The sequence below is a fragment of the Nothoprocta perdicaria genome, unplaced genomic scaffold (assembly GCF_003342845.1).
Source record: "Nothoprocta perdicaria isolate Ctin4 unplaced genomic scaffold, notPer1 scaffold_103, whole genome shotgun sequence".
NCBI lineage: Eukaryota > Metazoa > Chordata > Aves > Tinamiformes > Tinamidae > Nothoprocta > Nothoprocta perdicaria.
In genome coordinates this window covers 1,593,457-1,617,607 of record NW_020454128.1, presented here as the reverse complement: position 1 = coordinate 1,617,607, position 24,151 = coordinate 1,593,457, and the positions used below count along the sequence as shown (strand labels likewise).

Sequence of the window (24,151 nt, the reverse complement as noted above, 5' to 3'; positions counted from 1 at the left end):
GTTCGATAAACCTTTCTGTTTGGTAGCACTGTCTCGCTCGTGGCCAGCCCTCGGGGGCACTGCCGGTGCCCGGGACCCCACAGGGGCTCGGTGGGCAGGGGGGCTCCATGCAATCACAGGCCTCGTGGGGCTGCACAGAGGCCCATAGGATACCCACGGGATCCCCGGGGAGCCACAGGGGGGGCCGCAGGGCGCCCAGTCCTGCTGTGCACGGGTGCCCCGGGCATGGCACAAATGCGTACCCAGCCCGGTGCGCACGGAGGTCCGAGGGGCCGCCCAGCAGCCCGTGAAGCCCCGCTGCCCCGTGCGTGCCCTGGCGCTAACAGCAGCTCGGAGCGAGAGCGTTGCCATGGGGTGATCCTGGTTTCCGGCTCCTTATGCCACGTTTTCTCCTTTGCACGGAAACAGAAGCGCACACAAGTGGGGTTTCCACTTTGTACCCCAAGCCTCTTTGGGGACTGGCAGGCCCCAGTGTCTCCCTGGTGGCACTGGAGGCCAACCCCCTGCAACTCCCAGTGAGCATCCAGCAGGATGCAGGGCAGCCAGAGGTAGGTCCCAAGGTTCCAGAGGCGCCTCTGGGCTTTGTCTCTCCATCTCCATCCCCATCCCGCTTCCCCAACCCCGTTCCACAAATCAAGGCCACTCCGAATGGCGCCGGGTTGGGACCATCTGCCCAGTTTTATTTTGGGTGCCACTTTCAGCACCAGTTCGGCAGAACTCCTGGCCCCTTTTCTGCGGATATCCGCGGAGGCCCCTCACGCTCCCACATCATCCCAGACCCACAGGAGCCCAAATAACCCCAGGAAACCCAGGCTTGAGGCAACATAGGTTATATTTCTGTTTGGTTTCTCTAAAAAAAATTGCATTGCTTGATAGGAAGGAGCTGGGGCTCCAGGCTGGGAATAGGGAGCAGCGTGGGCTCCCCGGGCCCAAAGCAGCCAGCTGGGACCAGCTCCTGCCCGGCTTGGCATCCTCCCCGGGCCAAGAGCTTCCAGCATCCGGCACATTTAGCAAAATAGAGATCTCTGCACTTCACTTTGCTCCCTTTGTTTTATATATATATATATAAAAAAATATATATATATATATAATATAGCTCCTTGAGATACTGGTCACCAGCATATGATGCCGGATAGGCACGGCCCTTAAGGAGAAGCGGCCCCACGCGGAGCGCGTCTCGCAGTCCCTGCCGGCTCCGAAGCCAGGGCTGCGTTTGGGTGCAGCCGGGCGCCCAGGGCCCCGCGCGCGCCCGGGCGCTACAGGGCGCTGTGCCGGTAAAAGGCGGACTGCGCCGGCCACCCGTAGAGCCGCTGCCGCAGGGAGCCCTCGTACGGATAGTGGCCGCCTCCGGAGGCGCGCGGCCGGCCCGGCTGCACCGCTGCGGCCACCACAGGGCGGGGAAAGGCCGGGATGAGCACGGGGTGGACGGGCGCCGGGCGCTCCGGGCCGCTGCCCGTGCTCGGCGGCAGGCGCAGCATCGCGCCCTTGTAAGCGTCCGGCAGCCCGGCACCCAGCGGGGCCGCGTGGGTGGCTACCACCGCCTTGGGCTTGGCCACTGGGTGCCCAGCGCCCTTCTCCTGCTCCTCAGCCTCCTTGCCAAAGCGGGAGACGGCCGGCAAGGTGAAGACTTCAGCGCGCGGGGGCACTAGGGCCGAGGCGGCACCGGGGGGCACCCAGCAGGCCTGCACGGTGGCCAGGGTGGCACCGGGGCCCCCGCGGCCGCCCGGCAGCAGCCCCCCGCTCCAGCCCGGCTCCGAGGGCTCCGGCGAGGGGCAGTGGCGGCTCCGCAGCGGGCGGCAGCCGGGCGCCGGCAGCGTCCCGGGGCCGTACGCGTGGAAGCAGCCCGTGAAGACGGCGGGAGGCGGCGGCAAGCGGCTCGGGCGCCCCGCGCCTCCGGGCGCCTCCGCGCTCTGGCGCTCGTCGCGCTGGCAGGCGGGCTCAGCGGCGCGGCTCGCAGGGCAGTGGCGCTTGGGGCAGTGCAGAGCTTCCTCCTTGCTCACCTGGGCCAGCAGCTTCTTCTTGGCCAGCGGGGACATGACGGTGTGGAGGCCCTTGGCGGAGAGGCTGGAGAAGAGGCGCTGGTCGCTCTCCACGGGGCTCCTGCCCAGCTCCGCACCAGCCACCACAGGGCCACTGGGTCCCTCCAGCAGCCACCTCCGCGCAGGAGCATCTGTGGTGGCATCTCCACCAGCTTCTGGCACAGCCACCGCCTCTACTTTTGCCTGGTCCGTAGGCACCTGTGGATGGGGAGACCTGGTCCATGGGCACCTGAGGACGGCCGTGAGTGCCGGCCAGTCGCCCACGGGTCGGGGAGCAGGCTCGGTGCCTCCGTACCTGCTCCCGGCTCTTCTCCTTCTTGGACCTCCTGGTCTTCTCGGCGGGCTCGTGGCCTCCCTTGGAGCCCTTGTACTGCCGGCGAGGCTTGGCGGGCGGCAGGGGCTTGTCCTCCTCCCCCTTCAGGTGCCGCACGTAGGGTAGCACCAGCCTGGGGACGGCAGGCGCCGGTGACGGAGGTGGCGCCGGTGACGGAGGTGGCCCAGGCGCGTTCCCGTGCCCGCCGCCGTCCTCCCTTACCTCTCGTAGTGGCGGCGGGTGCAGGTGGCGGCGCTCGTGCTGCCGGGGCTGCCGCCCAGCTCGTCGTACACGTTCTTCCAGAGCCGGCGGCCCGTCACCAGCTCGTAGGCGCCCAGCTTCTCCACGGCCTTGTAGATCTTCCACAGGTTAACTGGCGAGGAAGAGGAGGCAGCTCTGCGTGCGAAGGCTCCGAGCGGACGCCCCAGGAATGTAGGGGGGGGGGATCTTACTCTGCTTGAAGCCCAGGTGCGGGATCCTCTCGATGGGCGTGTGGCGCTCCTTCATGAACTTGTAGAGGCTCACGAGGAAGGCCTCCTCTTCCTCCTTCTCACCGGCCGCCTTGAGCCGCCCCTCCTCTTCCTCGGGGCCGCCGGACGCCTCCGGCTCCTGGGGGACAGCAAAAACGTCCCAGAGACAGCGGGGAAACTGAGGCAGCGCCCAGGACCGCAAGTTACAACCGCCGCCCTCGCCCCCATCTCGTTCCCGAGGGGCTGCTGAGCCGCTCGCTGCTTTAGCCCGGGCTCGCCGCCAGGTCGGTCAAAGCGACGGCGCCGCGAGCGCGCGGAGCGTTTTCCAGGAAAAGCCAAGGGCAGAAATTCTTGTGCTCCCCCCCCTCCCCGGCCACCTCCTCCTCGCTGGGCTAAAAATGTTCCGCGCTTGTTTGTTCGGCGTTTTCCGGCCTTCTGAAACTCGCTGCTATTTTTGGGCAAAAGCGGCCGCTCGGCGTCGCCACTTTTGCTTCTCCTCGGGCTTTGTGGACGGAGCAGATCCTGGCGCTCCGGAGTGAAGTCCGGCACATGGGAAAGCCGGAATCACAGCAACCCCCCCCAAGCTGGGTTTATCTGATGGCTATCAGCTCTTTTTGCCCCCTCCACCCCCGCCTTAAGCCCGGACCTGAAACTTTTGGTTTCTCTTCTGCTTTCTGATGGGAAATTTGGACCCTCGGCGGTTTAGCCATCCCACCCTGGCATCCCGCTTTGCCAGGAGGCACCCGAGCCTCCACAGGCCAGGATTAGAGAACGTCCAACTTACTTTTTGGAGCATTTTGGGGGAGGGTTGCTTATTTGTAGAGCGTTTTTCTTTTGGGGGGGTCTTTGGGGGGGTTCCTCATGGCACTCACCGATGGCTCCACGGAGGCTTCGTCTCTCTGACTTTTGGGCTCATCCTCCGGCCGAGCTGGGCTGCCCTCCTCCTCCATGGCTGGATTCAAGCCGGGGGCTGCTCCGGGAATGGGGCAGGGGGAAGGAAAAGCAGGATCAACCGGGCTGCTGATCCCAAAGCACTCCAAATCGGCAGCGATTTTCCCTGAAATCGGCTGATTTTGGCGCCCGGTGAGTGATGCCGCAACCGGATACTACAGCGCGGCACCCCCGGCGCCAGATTTTAAGGTTAAAAATACAGATAATTTCCCCCAAATTGGGAAAAGAAGTGGGTTTTAGTCGGGGGAAACTGAGGCAGCGCTCGGCGGTCGCCGGGAGGGGTGAACGGGACCCCCCCACACACCCACCCGCCTCAGTCCGCCCGCCCGGTACCGGTACCGGTGCCGCTCACCCGCCGCCGCCGCGCCCGCGCCACGTGACTGCCCGCCGCGCCCGCGCCCGGCCCCGCCCCCGGGCGGCCATTGGGCGGTGCCGCCACGCCCCCTCTCCCATTGGAGGCGCGCCGCCGAGAGGCCCCGCCCACGCTGGGCACCGCCCCCCTCTCGCCCTCCATCGGCGCAAGGCATGCTGGGAGTTGTAGTCCTGTTCCTGTAGTCCTAAAGAACTCCAGCACGGGTGTGCACGGGTGTGCACGGGTGTGCAAGCACGTGCAAACATGTGCAAGGACGTGCGAGCATGTGCACTCTTATTCAGGTGCATTCCGGCATGCATTCCTTGTGGTGTAGGTGTGGATGTGCAGGGTTAGTGCACGCGTGTGCACCGCATGCATTCGTGCAAGCGGCTGCACGTGTGAGCACATGGACAAGTGTTCACGGTGCTCCCCGCTGACCGCAACACCTGCCTGTCCCAGCACCCCAAACCCGGCCATCAGCTGTCTGGGGTGGCAGCATCCACCCACCCGCTCCCTTATCCCCAAACCAGTCCCAGTTTTGGACACCAACACAACCAGTGACAGCAGACGGCCCCAAAGACCAACATTTAAACTCCCTCTCCCCACAAAAAACATATAAATGCAGAGGGGGGTGGGGGGGACACACTTTGCTGCGCTGTGATTTTACTGCTCGCGTTCGGAGCCGGTTTACAGTCAGCACAAGGGCTGAAAAGAAACCGCTGACGTTATTTCCTCCCTTTCTGGTTGACACTGCGAAAGAGCAGGAAACCGGACTGGGGCCTCACACGCAGCCCAGCACTTTCTGGGTGGAAAAGCAGCAATTTTGGCTAAAGGGCTCCAGTTGGCATGAAAATAATTACTTTCTTTTACGTTACATGTCTTTGCCAAGCACACAGTCGCCGGCTTGGGCTGATTTGCCTGGGGCAGAGGGACGCGGCCCCTTCGTGCAGTGGCTGCAAGGGCTTGGCCCAGAGGGGCAAAATTTGCCCTTTCTTTTGTAGCGTTTTTGGTATTTCCCCCACTTTGGGAGAAAACTCTCAGGGCTTCCCGGCAGCGCCGTGTCCCCAGACCCCCCCGCCATGGCGTGAGGGGGGATTTGCAGTTAGAAAGTGCGCAAGAAAAAAAAAAAAAAAAAAAAAAAAAAAAAAAAGAAAAACACACACACAAAAAAAAAAAAAAAAAAAATCAAAAAAGGCAGCAGAAGAGGAAGAATCAAAGCTTCGAGCGTCACGTCTAGGAATAGCCTGGGAACGCTGCCAAGCTATTACAGTGGATGAGTAATCCACTTAAGTCATCACCCCCCCCCCCGGGGGGGCCCGCTCCATGTAAGAGAATTAAAATACCGCCTGACATCAGCGAGCGCCGCCGGGTCCCCCCCGTCCGGCTGCCCCCCCGTCCGGCCCCGGGGCCACGAGGGGCAGAGCCCCGTGCTCGGGATCTGGGGGGATGATGATGGCGGGGGGCGCCACTCGGGACCCCCCCTTTATGGGGACAGCGAAGAGCTCAAAAAGACCCTTTTCCTCCGCGCCCCTCGCCGCGTTCCGGGCAGACACCCGCCGCGCGCCCGCATGCACCGAGTTGCATCGGGGCTCAGCTCCCCGCCTGTGCCGGGGGCAGCCGAGTGTCCGCGGTGGGACCGTGGCGGGGCTGAAGTCTCCGTGCGGAAAGCAGGGCCGGGCTTATCCCGGGGCTTATCCCGGGGCTTATCCCGGTGCGGCGGCGGCGCGGTGTCCTCCCCGTCCCCGGCGGTGCCCGCCGCGGCCCCGCGCGTACTCACGGGCACGGGCAGGCGGGCGCGGCGCGGGCTCCTGCCGCGGGGCTGCGGGCTGCGGCGTGAGTCACCCCCCACTCAGGGAAGTGGCGTGTGCGAGTGTGAGTGCGAGTGCGGGCGCGCCATTGACTCTTTCGTTACCGGAACGCGGGGCTTTTTTAGGAGCGGGGCGGGAGGGGTGCTCCCGGGCGCCGCTTCGCTGGATGAGTGTGCAGGGATTTCCCTCGGGCACCCGGGTCCGCCCCGTCCTCGCGGGCTCCCCCAGTGCTCCCAGTTCCCCCAGTCCCCCCGCGGCTCCGGGCTGGCCCGGTCCCGACTCTTCCCTGTTCCTCCCACAGAGGCGCCCATTGGCAGCGCGGGCAGATCCCGCCCCCCCAGCTTGACAAAATATCCTTTATTTTAATCACTTTATCATCTGCATTTTAATTTAATGTCTTCATTTTGCCTCCGGGACGTGCCGGGGACTGCCGCTCGCTGCACCCCGGCACCGGCGGCATCCCGGGCTGCACTCGGACACCGGCCCCGGAGCCCCCCGTGCTCCGCGGCCACCAGAGAGCCCCAAAATCCCCGGTGACTCACGCGGGGCCCTGGGGAGAGCAGCGGGGCTGAAAGCCCTGTGCTAAAAGCGGGAGGGAAACGGGGGGTAGGGGCTCCCCAATGGGCTCCGCAGCCGCCGCGACCCGCTCGCTGCGGGGAAGCCCCGGCAGAGCGCGAGAAACCCCCGCCCTGCGCGGGGAAGGGGCGGCCGCCGCCGCCCGTGTGCGGAAAGCCGGCACCTCGGGAACGGGCCGAGCCCTTGGGAGGGGGGAAGCCCCCATGCCCAAAAGCCACCCGGAGAAACCAGCCTGTTTCCGGCAAGGAACAAGTGGCCACGATCGTGGATGAGGAAGGATCGGGGCTGTGTGAATTGCTCCAGGGTCTGGATCTTGCGGAGGTGCCTGGCTGGGCGGGATTGACCTGGTGCCTCTGAGCCCATGCTGAACTTGGGGCATTCCCAAAGCCCCTCCAGCCTCAAGGATTCCTGTATCCTGCAGGCTGTCTGGTTGCTGCATCCCAACACAGCCAAGATCTCCTAAGGAGGAGGAAGAGGGCAAGGAAAAAAAAGCAAGAAAAGACAGAAAAAGCCAAAGAGGCTGCACCTAGGTGCATTTTGGCAGCTCATGGGCCTGGACCCTCTTGCAGGGATGGGATGGGACCCAACACCCAGTACTGAGGGCACCAATGAGCTTTAACAGCCCTAAACACCCTCAGCTGTGTGTCCACCTGCACCTATTAGTGCCAGGGCTCTATTTAAGCTCAGGTTTTAGGCCTGTTGGGGGAGAGCTCTTCTCACCTGGGTTCTCTAGGAAAAAAAAGGCATGTGGAAGGAATTGTATCCATAGGGGTCCAACAATCCCTGGAAAAGCGCTCCTGTGCAGGAGCACATGGACATTGAGGACCACAAGTGTGCCTGGGAGCAGCTGCGTGAGCTCCCGCTCTGCATCCCTAAGGGGCAGGGGCAGGTCGGGGCCCTGGCTGCAGAAACCTCCTCGTGGGCTGTCGGAGCCGCCCTCCGGGGCCGGCAGCCTCGGGGCGCTGCCGCTCGCGGCCTCGTCGCGCGGCGCGTCCCGCGCGGCCGCCGCTTCCTGCGCGCGACGCAGGAAGAGCAGCAGCCCCCGCGCGGAGGCGGCCCCGGACGCCTGGGCCCCTCGGGCGGCAGCGGCTCCATGGCCTTCATCCGCCGCTTTTTCCGCCCGGGCGCGGGGAAGAAGCAGCAGGAGCGGCCGCGGGGCCACGGGCGCGTGCGGCGCGGCGCAGACCCCGAGGACATGTGGCTGCTGCTGGGCGAGCTGGGCGCCGGCGCCTTCGGCAAGGTCTTCAAGGTGAGCGCACCGCAGCTCGCCGGCCGCGTCCTCGCGCCATCCCTGCGCATCCCGCTTTGGAAGCGGAGCATCCCGGCACCGGAGCGCTCGCCCTCCTCCATCGCCAGCATTCGGGGCCTGTTGTCACCGAAACGGTGCCGCGGCGGCAGGAAACCCGCAGCGCCCCGACCGCAGCCGCCTTCCGGGCGCAGGGCCCCCGCGCTGCCGGCACCGGGGGCACCGGCCCAGGCGGCACCGTGGTGACCTGGGCTGCGTAGGGGACCCGAAATCCCAGCTTCCATCCTGGTCTGCTGGACGAGAGGGGCTACTGAAAGCTCCCCATAGAAGCCAGGGTTGTGGCATGATGGACGTGGAACCTCTTGTCGCTACGTGGAGCCTCCCGGTTTTGCCAGGCGCAGCACAAGGTGACGGGCGTCCTGGCGGCAGCCAAGGTCATCCCCATAGCGAGCGAGGAGGAGCTGGAGGACCACGCGGGGGAGATCGACATCCTGGCCTGCTGTGACCACCCCAACGTCATCAAGCTGCTGGACGCGCTCTACTGGGACGGGCGGCTCTGGGTGAGCGCAGGCGCCGCGGGGCGGATTACGGTCCGTGCTGGGATGTGCTGGGAGGGGGTTGCTCCTTGGGCTGATGATGGTGCTGTGGGTGCTGCATGGACCTCTCCTGCGCATGACTCTCCCCACAGATCCTGGTGGAGTTTTGTGCAGGAGGAGCCATGGATGCCGCGATCTTGGGTAAAGAAACCGCTCTGCGGGCGCTCGGGCTGGGGTCCCCATGGGGCTGCCCGCCACACGTCGCTCGGGGTCTCGCGGCAGAGCTGGAGAGAGGCCTGAGCGAGGAGCAGATCCGGGCGGCGTGCAGGCAGCTGCTGCAGGCGCTGCACTACCTGCATGGCTGCAGGATCATCCACCGCGACGTGAAGGCCGGCAACGTGCTGCTCACCGCGCGCGGCGATGTCAAGCTGGGTGAGCTGCCCCTGGCCGAGGGACGCGAGGCGCTGAGCGAGGCCGGCACTTCTCCCGGGCCGGAGCCCCGCTTCCCGGAGCTGGCTCTCGCCGGAGCAGCGCTCCGACGGTGCTCCCTAAATCCCGCTTTCTATGGAACAGCCGATTTTGGTGTCTCAGCCAAGAACTCCAGCACTCTCCAGCGCCGAGGGTCCTTTATCGGCACCCCGTACTGGTAGGCGTGGGGTGGGAAGCCCGGGGAGAGGCGGGATGTGGGGGAGCAGCGGCGTCTCCCTGCTCGCGGTGGAGCTGCAGCCCTCGCTGCTGCCTGTCTCCTGGGCGCCCAAAGCAGCTCCCGCGTTGGGACCCTCTCCTTGAGGAAACAGCCCTTCCCTCCCGCCCCTTCTCCAGGCAGCCCCTTCTCTGGGCGGGGGTCTCATCCACGGGCAGATGAGGCCGCCCGTGGGATGAGCCCCTGTGGGACGAGCCATTCCAGGGAAGGGCTGGAGGACCTGGGGGTCGGATCTTACCTCTCCTGCCCATGGGGTTGTCCTGGGGGTGGCCTGTCCCTGGGTGCACCGGGGTTTGCGCTCCTAGGGAGCTGGGCGCTCCCGTAGCAGGAGATGGGGAGCGAGCGCCCAGGCAGGCTGCACCCCTCGCGTGTCTCCCGTGCGCAGGATGGCCCCCGAGGTCGTGCAGTGCGAGACGTCCAAGGAGAACCCCTACGGCTACAAGGCCGACATCTGGTCCCTGGGCATCACGCTCATCGAGATGGCCGAGATGGAGCCCCCGCACCACGAGCTCAGCCCTCTGCGGGTGCTGCTGAAGATCGCCAAGTCCCAGCCGCCCACCCTGCGCCATCCCAAGCGGTGGTGAGTCCCCACGCGGAGACAGCTTGCCCAGCGTGACGGAGGGGAGAAGAACCCGTTCAGGGGGGCAGCTTGTGCTCAAAGCCGAGGCAGGGCCGGGATTTTGGACCATAAATGATGGTCTTGCTTCTCCAAGCCTAAGTTTCCAGCGAGCACCGTGGCTTTCCCACCCCAGCACCCTTCCTGCAGAAGGTAACCTCAGCAGCGGGAAGACCAGGGTGAGGACAGGCCCACCCTGGCCGATGGCACCACCCTGGGCAGAGCGGCTGCATCCCAGCAGATCCCCGAATCCCGCGGGCTCACCGCGGGCTCTCCCGCAGGTCTGAGGACTTCCAGGACTTCCTGAGGAAATGCTTGGAGAAGAGCCCCGAGGCGCGCTGGTCGGCCGGCCGGCTGCTGCAGGTGGGGAGCGGCGCGCGGGGCGGCGCGCGGGCTCCGTGCCCGCGGGAGCTGCCACCCCCGTCCTTGCGCGCAGCATCCCTTTGTGGCCGAGCCCCTCGGCAGGCGGCCGCTCCGGGAGCTGCTGGCCCAGGCCCGGGCGCAGGCGCTGGACGAGGAGGAGGAGGAGGAGGAAGAGCAGCGGGCCCAGCTGGTGAGCAGCAGCCGCCCTGTTGTGCGGGTGCAAGAGGGAAGGAAAGGAGGTTTTGGGGCCGGGCTGTTCCACCAGGAGAGGTCTCAGGGTGGACGCTGACCTCGCTTCTGCCTCCTTCCCGCAGCCCAGACACGGAGGCTCCTCCGTGGGCTCCTTGGACGCCACGGATGGAGCCGCAGCAGAGGCGCGAGGAGCAGCCGTGCCGGTGGCTCCCGCCGCCCTGCGCGAGGAGGACACACGGGAGCCTATGGAGCAGCCTCAGGACACCCGTGCCGGTGCCCGAGAGGAGCCGGGAAGGGGTGTCCACCGCGTGAGGTCCACGAAGGCGTCCGACTCGCTGAAGCAAGCGAGGAGGAAATCCGCACCCATTGCGGTGGGCGCTGCGAGGCTCCCTCCGGAAAGACCCTCCGGATTCCTGGGGCTGGGGAGGCGCGGGTCGTGCGTGGCAGGATTCAAGTGCCAGGAAGCTGCCAGCAGGAGGCACGGGGCGGATGGAGGGGAGCCGGGGCAGGTGCTGCCGGGTGCCCTCCAAGGGCCACGAGCCCCGAGAGAAGAACTTGAAGGACATCAAGAGGAGCGCAAGGCTCTGGAGAGCCCCCCCAAGGCGGCAGAGCTCCCCCCAGGGACACGCGACGCAGGGGACACTGCTGAGGGGCAAGGGCGGAGCGCGGAGCACGTTGGACTCCTGGAAGAGGGACACCAAGCGGCTGTTGCGACCCGAACGAAAGCCACCTTGTCCCCACAGCGTGACCCTGGGGAGAAGCCAAGGGGGAATGCAGCTTGCGCGTCCTTGGCGATGCCCGCGGCCTGGGGCTGGAGCAGGAGCCGCTCGGCAGAGCCGCTGGGCGGGCGCCCGGTCGCCGCGGCAGCTCCGAGGAGCAGCCTGGCTCCGGAGCGGCGCCCGGAGCGTGGTTGTGGCGGCAGGTCCGGAGCCATGCCATGTACGACCGGGGGCTCCCCGCTGGTGGCGGCCCTGGACCTGGGCTGCGTCCTCAGCCGTGGGCAGCGCTTCCGAGGGTCGGTGGCCGAGCTCGGGAAGGGGTCGTCGCCGGAGCCCGGGGCTGCTGGGCTTGAGCTGTGGACGGAGGGCGGCTCCCATGGGATTGGAATGTGGGGAACCAGCCCTGGAGAAGATGGGCATGGAGCTGAGAGAGCACCCGAGGGAGCTGGGCGCGATGGAGAGCCTGGTGAGCCTGACTCCGTGCAGGAGAAGGTGCCACCAGAAGAAACGCTGCTCGTGCAGAGTGTGGCAGAGGTGACGGCGGCTTCGGAAGAGCTCCGGGGGTGGCAGGAGCCACCGGCAGGACCCGATGAGCCTGGAGAGGGAGCCAGCCGGGGGAGAAGCCCAGTGGCGCTGGAGTCCACCACCAGCTCCTCGGAGCTGGCCAAGCGGCACGCAGGGCGCGGGGAGGAGGAAGCTGCGGACGCTGTGGTGGGTAACCACCTCCGTGAAGATGATCAGCGTGCGGCGGTGGGAACTTCTCCCGAGGGAATGCCGGTGCCGACAGGAGTGATCCCGGAGGACGCAAGGGAGTGTTTCGCTGGAGACCCCAGTCCTGCAGGAGATGCCCTTGGTGGGGAAGGGTGGCCTGGCGGAGACAGCCTGGAGGCAGAGAGTGCAGCACAAGCAGAAGAGGAATTGATGCCCGAGGAAGCCCAAAACGGGACAAAAGACTCATTCCCTAAGGAGATCCCAGGTGCAGAGAAAGAGGAGACAAGACAGGAGAAAGTGGAAAATGGCTCCAGAGAAAAGCAGCGCTTGGCTGGTTACAGTAATGAAGGCGAGAAGCAAGATGGAGCTGGAGAGGATGGGAAAGGAGAGAGGAATGTGCTTGGAGATCTTGGGGTGAAGGTTGCTCCAGCTCCTACAGGGCCATCAAGAGGTGGATCCAGAGGAGAAATGGGTGACCCGGGCCATGGAGAGGTGGCAGAGCCCACGGAGCGTCGTGGTGGGCACCCAAAGGCCGTGAGGACTGTGAGCTTTGCTGCCCTGCGTCGCTCTTCCTCCTGGGTGGCCTGGAGAGTAGAGGACACCCCAGACGCCCACTCCGGGCCCGGCTCTGCCTCGGAGCGAGGAGAGGAGCCATTGCCTCCGTCAAGACCTGGGGACGCGCACGCTCCGCTCTCCTCTGTGGGGGACACCCAGCAGGTGAGGGGCGAAGGGGAGGGTGGCACTGCTTTGGTGGCCTCCAACTCTGTTGGCCATGAGTCCTGGCTGAGCAGAAGTACGGTCTGGCCTTGCCGAGGTTCAGCTTGTGGGGCTTGGAGCTCTCGAGGGTGGAGATGGCCCTTCTGCAAAGGGAGAGGTGGCCACAGCGGCTCGTCTGGGCCACGCTGCGGGGAGCCGCCTGCCCACTGTGGGCTTGGGGGTGACCTGGCCATGCAGAGCCCTTGTGGTCTCCAAAGCAGTTGAGCGGTGACAGCAAATCCTGCCCCAGGCTGGGCTGTGCATGTGGCCAGGGCAAGCTCGGGGAGCCCAAAGCTCCTTGGTGAAGGTATCTGAGCAACCTCCCGTGTCCTCTGCTGAGGTCGTGGGAGCCCTTTTCTTGCCTTGCAGCAGGATGGGGGGCCAGACTCGTTTGCCCCAAAACAAGGAGGAGCTCAGCTCTGCTCTTAGAGCCCATGTCCAGGTGGCCAGCAGCCCCCAGGGTGTCGCCCAGTTCAGGATTTCTGTTGCCTGGGTTGCCTGAGCTCCAACCGTTGCTCCCGGTGGCAGGAACCTCCCTCCCTCCCAAGGACGGTGGAGAAAACCTGCAGATTGGCCGTGGATGGAGAGGAGGTGAGTGTGACCACCGCCAAGACCGCCAGCAAGGCCGAGACGAGGGAGGAGAAGATACGCTCTGCTCGGTGAGTGCTTGAAGCCCACGTCCACCCGCTGAGGTGCAAGGAACTGACCATTGCCCAGCCCCGGACCTGCTCTCACCACATCATGGTGTGGGGTTGAGGCAAGGAGAGGGGAAGATCTTCCATGAACTCTTGTGTCACCCAAGGAGGGCAGGAAAGGACGTGGGGAGGTTGAGAGGCAACAGCTGAGTGTAGGATTCGATGGACCCAACAGGCAGTGGTGATCCTGATCCCTGGAGATTGTCCCCTGCACCCCACTGCACCAGGGGGGCCTGGAGAGAAGGGCTCCTCACTAGGGCCTCCTCAGTGGGTTCCCCTCAAGGCCTGGAAGAGGTGGGCACCTTTGGGCAGCTTTTGGCCACTTGTCCTCTGGGCTTGCCCCACCTCGCAGGCGCCAAGTGCTCCACGAGCTGCGGCTGCTGCAGAAGGAGGAGCAGAGGGCGCAGAGCCAGCTGGAGCAGAGGTTCCAGCAGCAGCGGGAGCAGCTCTTCCGGCACATCGAGCAGGACATGACGGTAACGGGGCGACGGGGGAGCCCCCCCGGGTCGCGGACCCCCGTCCCGGCTTCGCGCTGAGCCTCGGTGTCCGCGCGGTGGTAGAGCAAGAAGCAGTACTACGACCAGGAGGTGGAGAACCTGGACCGGCACTACCGGCAGCTGAAGGAGCGCCAGGAGCAGGAGCACACGGTGAGGCTGCGCGAGGAAGCCAAGCGCCTCAAGGGCCTCCAGGAGAAGGACGGCAAGAGGAGGATGCCGGAGCTGCAGGGCAACAAGGCAGAGGTGACAGACCTAGGACGTGGCTCCCCTAAGCTGCACCTGGGGCCGGTCTCCGTCGGGCTTTGGGATGAAGGTCTCCGCGTTTCCCGGCGCAGGAGCAGCAGCTCCTGCAGCAGCAGCAGGAGGAGCTGAACGCAGCCTTGCAGAGGGTTGTCCAGGAGCATAAGAAGAAGGTGGCGGCCGTTGACTGGGAGTGCATCGGCAAGATCCACAGCCTCCGCAGAGGTAGACGGGGCTGCGGGAGCTCTGGAGGAAGAGGATGGGGGCGCCTTGGGGAAGCAGCGCCGGGGGTCTGGCTGGTGCGGGACACCAGAGATGGGGCTGGAGGTTGGGTTGGGCTGGTGGGCAGGGATTGAGCCGCGCGGAGCTGTCCTACGGCAGCCCGCGAGTCCACGGTGTGGAGCACGGAGCAGGGACACCTGCAGAAGAAGTACCAGCTCTTCAAGCAGCAGGTGAAGGAGCAGCACGCGCTGCAGCGGCAGCAGCTCCGCAAGCGCCACGAGAAGGTGAGGTGGGAGCTGCTGCTCCGGCTCTGCGCCGTGTCCGGGACCCGCCTCACCCGCTGGCTTTTCCTGCAGGAGAGGGCGCGGATGAGCCGTTTCCACCACTTCTTGCTGGAGGAGCTGCGGAGCCAGCAGGCCCAAGAGCGGGCTCAGCTGCTGAGACGCCAGCGCTGCGATGCCAAGGCCCACCTCGTCCTCTTCAAGGGCAACCTGAAGAGCCAGGAGGTTAATGGGGCCGAGCAGAAGGAGAGAGCTAAGCAGGTACTGCTTCTCCAGCACCCTCAAGGTTGCCCAGTGTGAAATACCAGTTTGGCCCGTGGCCACCCCAGGGCAAAGGCGAGTGGAAACCAGAGATGGGCTGGCTGTTGTGGGCAACAGCTTGGAGTCGTGGATGGTGGAAACCTATGGATGAATCGCCCATGGATGGTGGAAACCCACGTGAAGGGTGGTCAAGGGCAAGGTTAGGAGACGCCTCCCCGGGGAGCGTAACGCGGGTTGTCCCCCCGGCAGTTCCTGCAGCACGAGGCCAAGCGGCAGCGAGCAGAGCTGCAGCAGCAGCAGGAGCAGCAGGAGCAGCAGCTGAAGGAGCAGCAGGCCCAGAGCCTGCAGGAGCTGGAGCAGATGCAGGTACCACGGCTGGGGTGACGGTTCCCACATCCCTCCTCCCGCTCCTCGAGCGTCTCCCTTCCCACGCGCCCTTCGCCCGCTCCCAGAGGGAGAAGATGCAGCTCCTGGCAGAGCAGGAGCAGCGGCAGCTGGCGCGGCTGGAGGACGAACACGCCATGGAGCTGAGCGAGTGGAAGCAGCGGCTCGCGGCCCGCCGCGAGGTGAGTTGGCCCGAGGTGGCCCTGGAGGTGGCCAGGAGGGAGCCAGCAGCTCTGTCCTCTCCTTGCAGCTGCTGGAGGAGGAGCTGGCCAGCTTCCTGCCCGAGCAGCGGCCAACAGCGAGGCACGGCGCCCGCGGCAGCAGGATCTCCCGCTTCTTCCACCTCCCCTCCTGATCCTACGTGGCTTCTTGGGAAGAGCAAGGGAATGGCCACAGGGGACAGCAGGAGCCAAAAGTGGCCCTGGGGAACACAAAGCAGGGTAGCCCCAGGACACTGGTCACCAGGCCAGGACATACAGTGGGCCACGCGGGTAGCAAGAGCGGCAAAGACCGTGGTGGCCCTTGCTGGGCCAAACAAACCCTTGAAGTGCTGCAGGAGCCAGCATGAAGTGGCCACGAGGCAGGGCCATGGAAGGCCCTCAGTGCACGTCACTGCAGTGAACGTGAAGCCCTGGATCCCCATGGTCCCCCTTCTGCTGAGGTGCAAGACAAAGAAAGACACCTTTGCTTTGTTAAGAAAGCCTCTTTGTCACTATTTTACTGAAAAAAAACCATCCCTCTTGTCAATGCTGTGAGTTGCCTGGCATAGAGATCTCCCTCAAATTAAACTCTGCTGCTCTCCCCCAACTTTGACTATTTTATCCATTTTCTGTCTGTGATTCCTCTTTCCCCTCACTTTCAAAGTCCCATCTAAAAAGTTGTAGCAATTTATTATCTTTAAGCTCAGTAGAAAAAGTAAATCATTTGAGGGGAGGAGCAGGACTGCAGGAGGAACTGGAACCATGAATGGGTCAGTCCAGGCCCTGAAGAGCAACACCTGGAGGAGCCTTTCCCAGGAACCCTGCTACGAGGCCCAAGGAATGAGGTGACGGAGCCAGCGTGACAAGAGACCGGCAGGCCGAGCTGCAGCTCTCCATCCCTAGGGATGCCCCCTGGTTAGATGGGGCATCCGTGATGTAAGTCTTCCCAAGACACCCCTGGGATTGCCCAGCGACACTGTTGGCACGAGCTGGGAGAGCAGAGCTCTGTCCTGGAGCAGCAACCGCCACGAGCTTCTCTCAGTTGCCTTGTTTCACTAGGACATCCGACAGGTCCTCTGTGCCCTCCAGCTTCAGATTCTGGGAAAAGGGGAAGGAAAAACAAACTCAGCCGAGTGCAATCCATGTTCACTTCAAGGAGGAAGTGGATGCTTAAGATGTGGCCCATTTTCTTGGCCCTGGTGAGTGGTGGTGTGCCCCAAGAAGTGCAATGCTCCCAGGCAGCGCGCTCACCTTCTCGTTCGCCAAATGCAGGAGGCAGGCGAAGGCCAGCGGCACCGACAGGTTCTTAGCCATCACTGAGGGCAGTCTAGGAAAGGCAGCAAGAGAAGACTAGTCAGAAATCAGGCACTGAAACCCTACTGCTGGGGCACGCGTGGCAGGTCCTCCCCACGTCCCCAAGCTTCTCTGCCTCGCTCCTCTTGCTAGCAAGGCCTCCACCAAGCCCAGTGCAACCTGTGGCTCCTCCTGTGCAAGAGCAGAGTGTGAGAGGAATGGATTTGTTTGATAAGCTTTCAGGCACTATCATGGAAAATCAGTTGCAGCCACCACATGGGGGAGCAAATCATCCCCTATCTAAGTCATCTTTGCATTGCTGCCCGCGTTGGCAGATCCAAGCCTCCTGTAGTGGCACAAGCTAAGGACACCTGCGCCCAAAACAGCATCGGGGTTCAGTGAACAGGCCATAACCAACTTAGGCAGGTCCGTGTTTGCCCATCCCAGCTTTGTTCTGAGCCCATTCAGGGCCTCTCTACCTGTGAATCAGTTCCTTTGTGATGCTGCTGAAGACCTTCTCGCCTGCTACTGCTGATTTCTCCATCTCTTCCTCCATGTTTTTTATCTGCTTAGCAAAAAGAGACAGGCACTGTTGGGGGAGATTCTCCTCCCAAGGATTCAGCACAGCCTTGTGGACAGAAAAAAGTATAGGCACCACTCCAAGTCCATACTTGTCAGCCATCCTCTGGGAGCAAGACTATTGGAGAGGAACTGTTCCTCTGCTTGCCCAAGACTGTCTCTACAGGAGCTATGCATAGATATAGTCACCTGTAGGACATTCTAATATCCTCAGGCCTCTTGAGGCATCTAGCAAGTCGGGTCCACCTGGGGTACTCCCCTGCACTCACCTCTTCCGCTATTTCTTTCTTCTGTCCATCAGTCAAGAGGTCCCACATGTTTTGCTTCAGCCTCTTCATGTCCATTTTCTTGGCTGTCTTTGCATACTGGATTGCTATCTTATTGACCTGAGGATGGATATTTGGAATTAGCTGAGAGCAAGTGAGCAGAGGCAGCTGTATCCTTCATCAGGACAAGAACAACCAAGACATGACTCTCCTTTGGGAACACCAGTGACTGCTCTCCTGCTACCAAAACCTTGATTTTTAATCATTTTCCATCCTGCAGAGGTCCATTTGGAAATAAAGAGCACCCTAGCGAGGCCAGGAGCTCCTGCACTGGTGAAATTCATCTTGGGTGTTGAGCAGCTTTGCTCCGGACCCGCTCAGCAAGCGGTTCCAGCAGAGGACAATGCATGAGCCTTTACCTTCTGGGGCTCCGCAACGAGGTTCAGCTCGCCGTATGTTGTGATATCGACGCCACCCTCGCCGCCGTTTTGCTCAGCGTCTTGATTCGCAGGGTGGGCAGTGAGGTTGAACTCCCCTGGCTGTCCCCCAAAGTCAGCGGGGTCGTTGTCATCGTCGCTATCGGCAGCCTGATCGAGAACAGAGGCAGCAGTGAGGCCACCCCCAGCCACCGTGGTGGTCCCTCCAGTGAGCAAACTGGAGCACCCAACCCTCAGAGTGACCAGATAACCATCCTCCTCCTCCACAGAAGGACTTTCTCATTCAGCCTTTTTCCACGGTGATTAATTTGGGTGAAATTGGAAATCAGGTCTCCCAAAGGAGACCAACCTAAAGCTCTAGACCTAGAGAGACACCTAGAATACTCCAGAGCTAGACAGTTGACTCAATGTCATCTCAGTGTGCAGTGACTCGTATGCCTGTGTCACGACTTGCAATTCTGTCCACAGATTCTCCCCAGGTTTTTCCGGCTACGTAGCAAGAATACACAGCAGAGAAATCTTGCTCCCAATTACCTGCAATGCAGGGCAGAAGTTGGAGGTGTCATTGGGGTTGTTGTAATCGTACTCGCCGATCTCATCTTCGTGATCCAACGAGCTGCCTGGTGCAGCCAACCAGCAGAGCTGTAGAGAGATGACCAGGGTGAGGAAATGGAAAAAGTCTTAAGTGTTCCCCCCAAAATGCCTGCACCTTGTTAATTTATCACCTCCCTCTATCCTGGCATGCTGGCTCCTCTCCTCCTCAGGTACCAGCTCGCCACCAGCCCTTTTCCTCTCCCTTGTAAAGCAGGGTAGCCAAACAACCCCATTTGCCACAAGAGGATCAGTTCAGTGAAAGGCACCGTGGTGGCCGTTCTCCTGCCCTGAGGAACTGCCTGGATCTGATGGAGAGGGTGACGGAGAGGGTGCTCGGAGCCCTTGCCAACAGGCTTGTGGAGAAGACTCTTACCTTGACATCTGGCTTGAGGAAGAGCTGCACAATGTTGCTAGGATCATAGTTGAAGTCAGGGGGAAGTGTGGTGCTCCTCACGTTCTGGCTTTCCAGGATGGATTTGGCCAGGGTTGCAGCTGTCTGTGGAAGGTAATATCATTGTCTGTGCGACATCTGCTACTCACAAAACGAACGTGCAACTAACTGCCTCGAAGACAAGTCTTTGTTTGAAGGATGAAGTTGCAAGGTACCTCCAAGAAAAACTTAGCATTGAGAGGACCCAGTATAGTATGCAAGGCACCCTGGGGTGCACAACTGGTTCTGCAGGGTCTTTCTTAATAGTTAGAGTATGAGCTGGGAAGAATCCTGCCCTCTTCTTTAGCCCGTGGTTGCTTAAAAGCTTCCCATTTCTAACACAACCTGGAGGCAGAGGTATCCACACAAAGGAACACACATCAGGCTGGGGTTACAGAGCAGTTTCGCAAGAGAACCCAGTGAGCTGTTTGCACCAACAGTTCTAGGGCACGCTGACGTGGCAGAAGCGAAAGCAAAAGGAGACAGAGGTAGAAACCTGCTGCTTACCTTCGTCTTACAGAAATGCACCTCAAAGTCAATATCCTCATCAAAGTTTATTTCAAACACTTTCTTTGTATTCCTCCTCCTACTCTCTTTTTCAGAGACAGTGTCAGCTGCAGAAAGAAGAGTCAATGCTTTTGACAGAGTAAAGACAACGTGCTTGCTTGGGTGTCTACTCCTCACAGAAAGATCACCCATAATTCCTGAAATCTTTTTTTCCTCTTTACTAGTGAAAAGCGAGGTGTATTATTCTCGACTTTGGATTTTAAAGGACTCATTATTTTCCTACAGAAGCACAAAGCTTAATTAAAGCCATTCCTCTCTGAAGACAACTTGCCAGCGACAGGATTGTTACCGCAAGCGCTGCCTGCAGATACGTACATTTGTGACGAGGTTTGAAGCGCCAGTGCTCCGGGCCAGCCCACATGGACAGAATTCGGGGACTGAAGTAGGAATATTCTCCTGGTTTCATGGAAAGGTGGAGGCACATGGTGCCGATGTCTCCCTCGCCCAGAGGAGCCGCCTCAGTGCTGCAAAGAGCATATACACCACTCAGTAAAACCGCCCCTTCGACTGCTGCTGCCACAGGACACTTGGTGCCAGGACCCGCTCGGAACAGACACTTCCCGCTCCTTCTGCTGGCAAAATTCCTGCTTTTTAAGAGGCTGTGGGTTCTCACCACGCGCTTGTGAGGCTGCTGCGACAACAGATCTGCCAGAGGACAGGCTGAAGTGTCAGGTGCAGGGTGTACAGGTAAGCAATAACTCTGGGTGAGCCTGGCCCATGTAAGAAGTGCAGAGAGTTTCCTGTAATACATTCCTGGACACACCCAGATTCAAGGAGAACGCAACCTATATATGCAAAAGGAAAACTCCTATGTCATCTAAGGGAATCCATAATCCCCCAGCAAGGAACTCAGCAGAGAAAGGGAAGCTCTGCTCCAGGTCTCGTTTCCGGCCTGCTGCTTCTCCATCCAAGAGGAATCATAACACAGCCTCCGTCATCCTGCTCCTTTAGCTGCAGTCAGGTGCTCTCAGCACTGTTGCCCCGTTTCAAGGGATTTCTACTCACCTTTTGCTCTCCTGGATTGTCCCAAAGGTCCTGAGGCTTCCTGTGAGCTCCCCCATCTTGTTGGTTAATGTACAGTTGGGGGAGTCGGCACCAAAGTCATCATTTGGCATGGTGGGAACACAATCTTCCACGTCACTGTCCATCTCCGCGTTGATGTCAAACACTTGGTCGCTCTTCTTGAATTTATCCAGCAGGGCTGACACAGACTGTGGAAGGAGATGGTGTTCGGTGGAAAAACTTGGATAACTCTTTGAGGCAGAGGCAGAGGAGAAAAGGCAGCTCAACTACCCCACCTTAACCCGAGCAAAAGGACGTACCTCATCGTGGGATGCGGCATCCCACTGTGTGAACTGGAATCCAGCCAGGGAAGAGCAGATGGGGCGTTTGTGAACACACTGCGTGAGCAGGGCTACAGCCAAGGAGAGCAGAGATCAGACAAAGAATAAAGCAAATGGCAGCTGGAACAAGTTCCAGATGTGAAAACATTCTTAAAGTCTCAAACGTGGACAGCTCTTCTCGAAAGTACAGCGCAAAGCTCACTGCAAAAGCGCTTGGTCTCATCTCAGAGCAGAAGGGGAGTCAGGCTGAGCTCAAGGGTGAGCTCAGCACTGTGAATGCGAGCACAGCAGAAGGGTTTGGCAGCATGCACAGGCTTAAAGCACTTTAATGAGGTCACACACTACTGAGGTCAGCCCTTAATATGAAGCAAACTCGAGCGCTGTGCAGCTCAGACCACTTACACGTGCTACGTGACCGCTCTGCCAGTGTTTAAGCTACCTGCGGTGATCTAAAGCCCACGAGGTTCCTGGTTTTTTGAGTCTCATTAAACAAAATCTTAACTCAAGCCCTGGCACACGTGGAAGGTTAAGAAGGGAAGGCCTGGATGGGCCCTTTGCTTCGTGGCCACTGGCACTCACACTTTAAATCCACCACTTTCACGAGTGCGGAGTTTGGCAGGGCGGGCGTCTCGGAAGACGGGAGAGGCACAATGTTCGAGTCGAAGAGGAGCTCGCTCTGGCAGCCGTGGGTACGCAGGCCAGTGAGGAAAATGCCCGCCGTGCTGCACTCGTCAAAAGACGCTGCTGTTTTCTGGAACATGGGATCGACCTGCAAGCACAGAATCAAGCAGATGGAGGAGGCGACCCTGGTCTCTGCAGGTCACTGCAGGCACAGAGGGTGACTTTAGGCACAGCTTTGAAGGAAGTGACCCTTGGGCATCTTTTCCAGTGAGTACAGCTCTCCCAGCTGCCTTGCATGGGAGGGATATACACAACTAGGAACAATCTTGTCTTAATAGCACAATTCAGACATGCATTAGAGTCCAAAAAGCTGTCACGTGAGGAAAAACAAAAAGAAATGAGCAAGAGAGGATGTCTCTCTCCCTCCACCAGGACGCAGCTGCTGAGGAGCCCCGCCACCCACCTCAGGTCGGCGATGAGCCTCGGACACGTTGATGTTATTCAGGTTCTGCTCTATCGTTTTGAACGAGTGTTTTTTCCTTGTGGGAGCTCTCTTGCCAGACTCATCGGCAGCTGCAGCACTTTCTTCTAAAAGGAAAAGGAAAATGAAACACTTTAAAAGGTTGCTAAAGTTCCCTGCAGCCGAGAGATGTAACAAGAGGCTTTCTTTGGTTTGTACACACACACGTATGCGTAAGAAATGAGGGGCACAAAGTTATCCGGGTGGGTGTCTACCAGTAAGCACTGCTGACGTTTCATCAACTGGATGCCGCATTTCCTTTTGACTTCTCTCTTTTTCCTTAGGAGCACATTTTCCTCCTGAAGGAAAGGAGAGCAAGGAAGGGGGCGCATCCTGCCTCAAAATTAGGCCACCATTGGCTTGCATTCAAATCTAACCACACTAACTGTGGCATGCAGGACTGCAAATCAGGTTCCTGTTACCTCAGCTCTGTTTCCGTCAGCATCCGTGCAAAAATTATTTGGTATTTTTGTTTTTTGGTGCTTTGAAACGCACGGGTGCTGCCTAAGCACACTGACACCGTTTTGCCTGTCAGGGGAACCTGTAAGACCATAAGAGAAACGGAGTCAAGGGCTCACCTCCTTCCTGGCTGTCCGCATCCTTCGGAGGGGCCGAGTCCTTGCCCAAGCCTCCGAGAACCTTGCAGGCATCCGCATGGACCGCGTCCACTCGCACCGCGTAAATCTTGGCGCTGGCATCGAGGGTGCCGGCCGCGATCTGAGAGCAGGAACACAACGTGCAGCGCGTTAGAAAGGAGCAGGGCACACGCAGAAAGGGGCGAGGGCAGAAGGCGAGCCCGTGCTGCTGAAGGAGCCTTGTTCTTTTTTAACAGCAAAACTGCGAACAACAGCAAAGGGATTTGCTCTGAAGGCCATCACAGAGCTGGCGGCACAGCTGGGGTCGAGGTGTTTTATTTTATCGAGGCTCCTGGAAGGCCTCATGCAGAGGAATACCTGCCAGGATCGAGCACAGGAGCTACCTCAAAGGCTGCAGATTTGCATCTCCAAAGCGAGCACCCTCCTCCAGCCCCTCTGCCTGCCTTTGAGGCATCCTCTTGCTGTCGTTTCATCTCATCCACGTGGCAAAATTCAAAAGCAGAGGAAATGCCGAGTGTCTTTTCAGATCACAGCACTACCCAGGAAGGTGAAGGACAACCTGCTCAAAACCTGCATGCAGTTTCCTGTCACAACTCTCATTTCCTCAGCTGTAAAACCACCGGCCCACTTTCCTAGGGGCTATCTATGTTTCCTGGCATTTGCTCATCCAAGAAATCAGCTGGACTCAGTCACACTAACTTCCTTTCTTTTATAGCCTTGTTCTGTTACTGGCCGTAACACCCGACTTTTACTTAAAGTCTCACAACTCTTCTTTTTAAGCCAGCCCCTGCTTTGAAGGAGCATAAACAAGAGAACTTGGTCTTTACTTCACGTGGATACAAACGAAGTAAAGACTATAAACTTGTACTAGAAGTTTCTGGGCGATCTTTTCCAGATGTTTTAGTGAAAATAACAGCTGAGGTACCTTCAGTCCGCTGCAGACTTGGTTGAGCTTTGACGTTTAGGAAACTGAAGCCAAAGGCACCACAGGGACCAGTTTCTCTCACCTTGAAGTTGGTCAGCTCCGCGTCCTTCTGCTTCAGTATCTCGGTCATATAGTCAATGAGGTGCAAGCCAAAAGCATTCTTGGTGGTGATTTTCTGAAAGGGAGCAGAGCTGCGAGTGGATACGTGGACCATGCCACTGGCCAGGTTATCCAGGAACTTGGATTATCCCAACCCGCTATGCTAGGGGGGCACTTGGAGGCGAGGGGATGTGTTTGGGGCTGCATCTGCCTGGCTGCCGTGTGAGCAGGGGGATAAAGAAGGATGCTCTTCGCTTGGCGCTGGGGAAGCTGCGTCTCAAATGTCATGTTCGGTTTTGGGCCTCTCGCTACAAGGACACGGAGGCGCTGGAGTGTGTCCAGAGGAGGGCAGGGAAGCCAGCAAGGGGCTGGAGGCCGGAGCTTGCGAGGAGCAGCGGAGGGAGCTGGGGTTGGCCAGGGTGCGGAGGAGGAGAGCCGGGGGAGGCCCTCCCGCCCCGCACAGCCCCCCGAAAGGGGCCTGCTCTCCTCCCCAGAGCAACTACAGGTCGGACAAGAAGAAAGGGCCGCAGGGGAGGGTCAGGCTGGGCATTAGGGAAGAGGTCTACACGGAAAGCTGGGGCAGAGGCTGCCCAGGAGGCGGTGGGGCCAGCGCGGCGGCCGCGCTCGGTGCGGACGGGATAACGGCTGCGCTCGAGCACCCCGGGGCCCCCTTGCACGGGGACACTCACGTTCTCGGTGGAGAGCTTGATGCACGTCGAGTAGTGCTCCGAGATCTGCGCGTTGCTCCAG

The 24,151-nt window shown here is 60.7% G+C and overlaps 3 protein-coding genes across 3 annotated transcripts; 1 reads left to right on the top strand and 2 right to left on the bottom strand.

The window, feature by feature from the left end:
* Positions 1-1,256: 1,256 nt before the first annotated feature.
* ARID5A (AT-rich interaction domain 5A) lies at positions 1,257-2,916 on the bottom strand. The gene is made up of 4 exons (XM_026042534.1): positions 2,805-2,916; positions 2,575-2,725; positions 2,335-2,485; positions 1,257-2,237 (listed from the first exon to the last, which is right to left on the bottom strand). The coding sequence occupies exons 1-4, from the start codon at positions 2,857-2,859 to the stop codon at positions 1,257-1,259; spliced, it is 1,338 nt and encodes a 445-aa protein (XP_025898319.1). The 5' UTR covers positions 2,860-2,916.
* A 4,686-nt stretch (positions 2,917-7,602) lies between these two features.
* On the top strand, positions 7,603-15,286 carry LOC112950054 (serine/threonine-protein kinase 10-like). Its single transcript, XM_026042526.1, has 17 exons — positions 7,603-7,758; positions 8,151-8,315; positions 8,444-8,492; positions 8,574-8,723; positions 8,865-8,937; positions 9,380-9,574; positions 9,892-9,973; positions 10,047-10,163; positions 10,288-12,312; positions 12,880-13,010; positions 13,399-13,522; positions 13,607-13,786; positions 13,879-14,008; positions 14,165-14,289; positions 14,362-14,547; positions 14,964-15,113; positions 15,182-15,286. The coding sequence occupies exons 1-17, from the start codon at positions 7,603-7,605 to the stop codon at positions 15,284-15,286; spliced, it is 4,143 nt and encodes a 1,380-aa protein (XP_025898311.1).
* A 595-nt stretch (positions 15,287-15,881) lies between these two features.
* On the bottom strand, positions 15,882-23,462 carry NCAPH (non-SMC condensin I complex subunit H). Its single transcript, XM_026043745.1, has 15 exons — positions 23,385-23,462; positions 22,360-22,498; positions 21,725-21,849; positions 21,220-21,409; positions 20,620-20,711; positions 20,303-20,508; positions 19,613-19,761; positions 19,238-19,344; positions 18,674-18,796; positions 18,241-18,348; positions 17,689-17,856; positions 17,273-17,389; positions 16,904-16,989; positions 16,383-16,458; positions 15,882-16,229 (listed from the first exon to the last, which is right to left on the bottom strand). The coding sequence occupies exons 1-15, from the start codon at positions 23,430-23,432 to the stop codon at positions 16,170-16,172; spliced, it is 1,794 nt and encodes a 597-aa protein (XP_025899530.1). The 5' UTR covers positions 23,433-23,462; the 3' UTR covers positions 15,882-16,169.
* Between the last annotated feature and the right edge of the window lie 689 nt (positions 23,463-24,151).

Coding starts and splice junctions, on each gene's coding strand:
- ARID5A (XM_026042534.1), bottom strand. CDS start 2,859: ATGAAGGAGCGCCACACGCCCATCGAGAGGATCCCGCACCTGGGCTTC. Junction 2,726..2,804: donor GCACCTGGGCTTCAAGCAGA/GTAAGATCCCCC, acceptor CTTCCTCGCCAG/TTAACCTGTGGAAGATCTAC. Junction 2,238..2,334: donor AGGAGAAGAGCCGGGAGCAG/GTACGGAGGCAC, acceptor CCCCATCCACAG/GTGCCTACGGACCAGGCAAA.
- LOC112950054 (XM_026042526.1), top strand. CDS start 7,603: ATGGCCTTCATCCGCCGCTTTTTCCGCCCGGGCGCGGGGAAGAAGCAG. Junction 8,938..9,379: donor TTTATCGGCACCCCGTACTG/GTAGGCGTGGGG, acceptor TCCCGTGCGCAG/GATGGCCCCCGAGGTCGTGC. Junction 10,164..10,287: donor AAGAGCAGCGGGCCCAGCTG/GTGAGCAGCAGC, acceptor TCCTTCCCGCAG/CCCAGACACGGAGGCTCCTC.
- NCAPH (XM_026043745.1), bottom strand. CDS start 23,432: ATGACCGAGATACTGAAGCAGAAGGACGCGGAGCTGACCAACTTCAAG. Junction 20,509..20,619: donor ATGCCGCATCCCACGATGAG/GTACGTCCTTTT, acceptor CTCCTTCCACAG/TCTGTGTCAGCCCTGCTGGA. Junction 16,230..16,382: donor TGCATTTGGCGAACGAGAAG/GTGAGCGCGCTG, acceptor CCCTTTTCCCAG/AATCTGAAGCTGGAGGGCAC.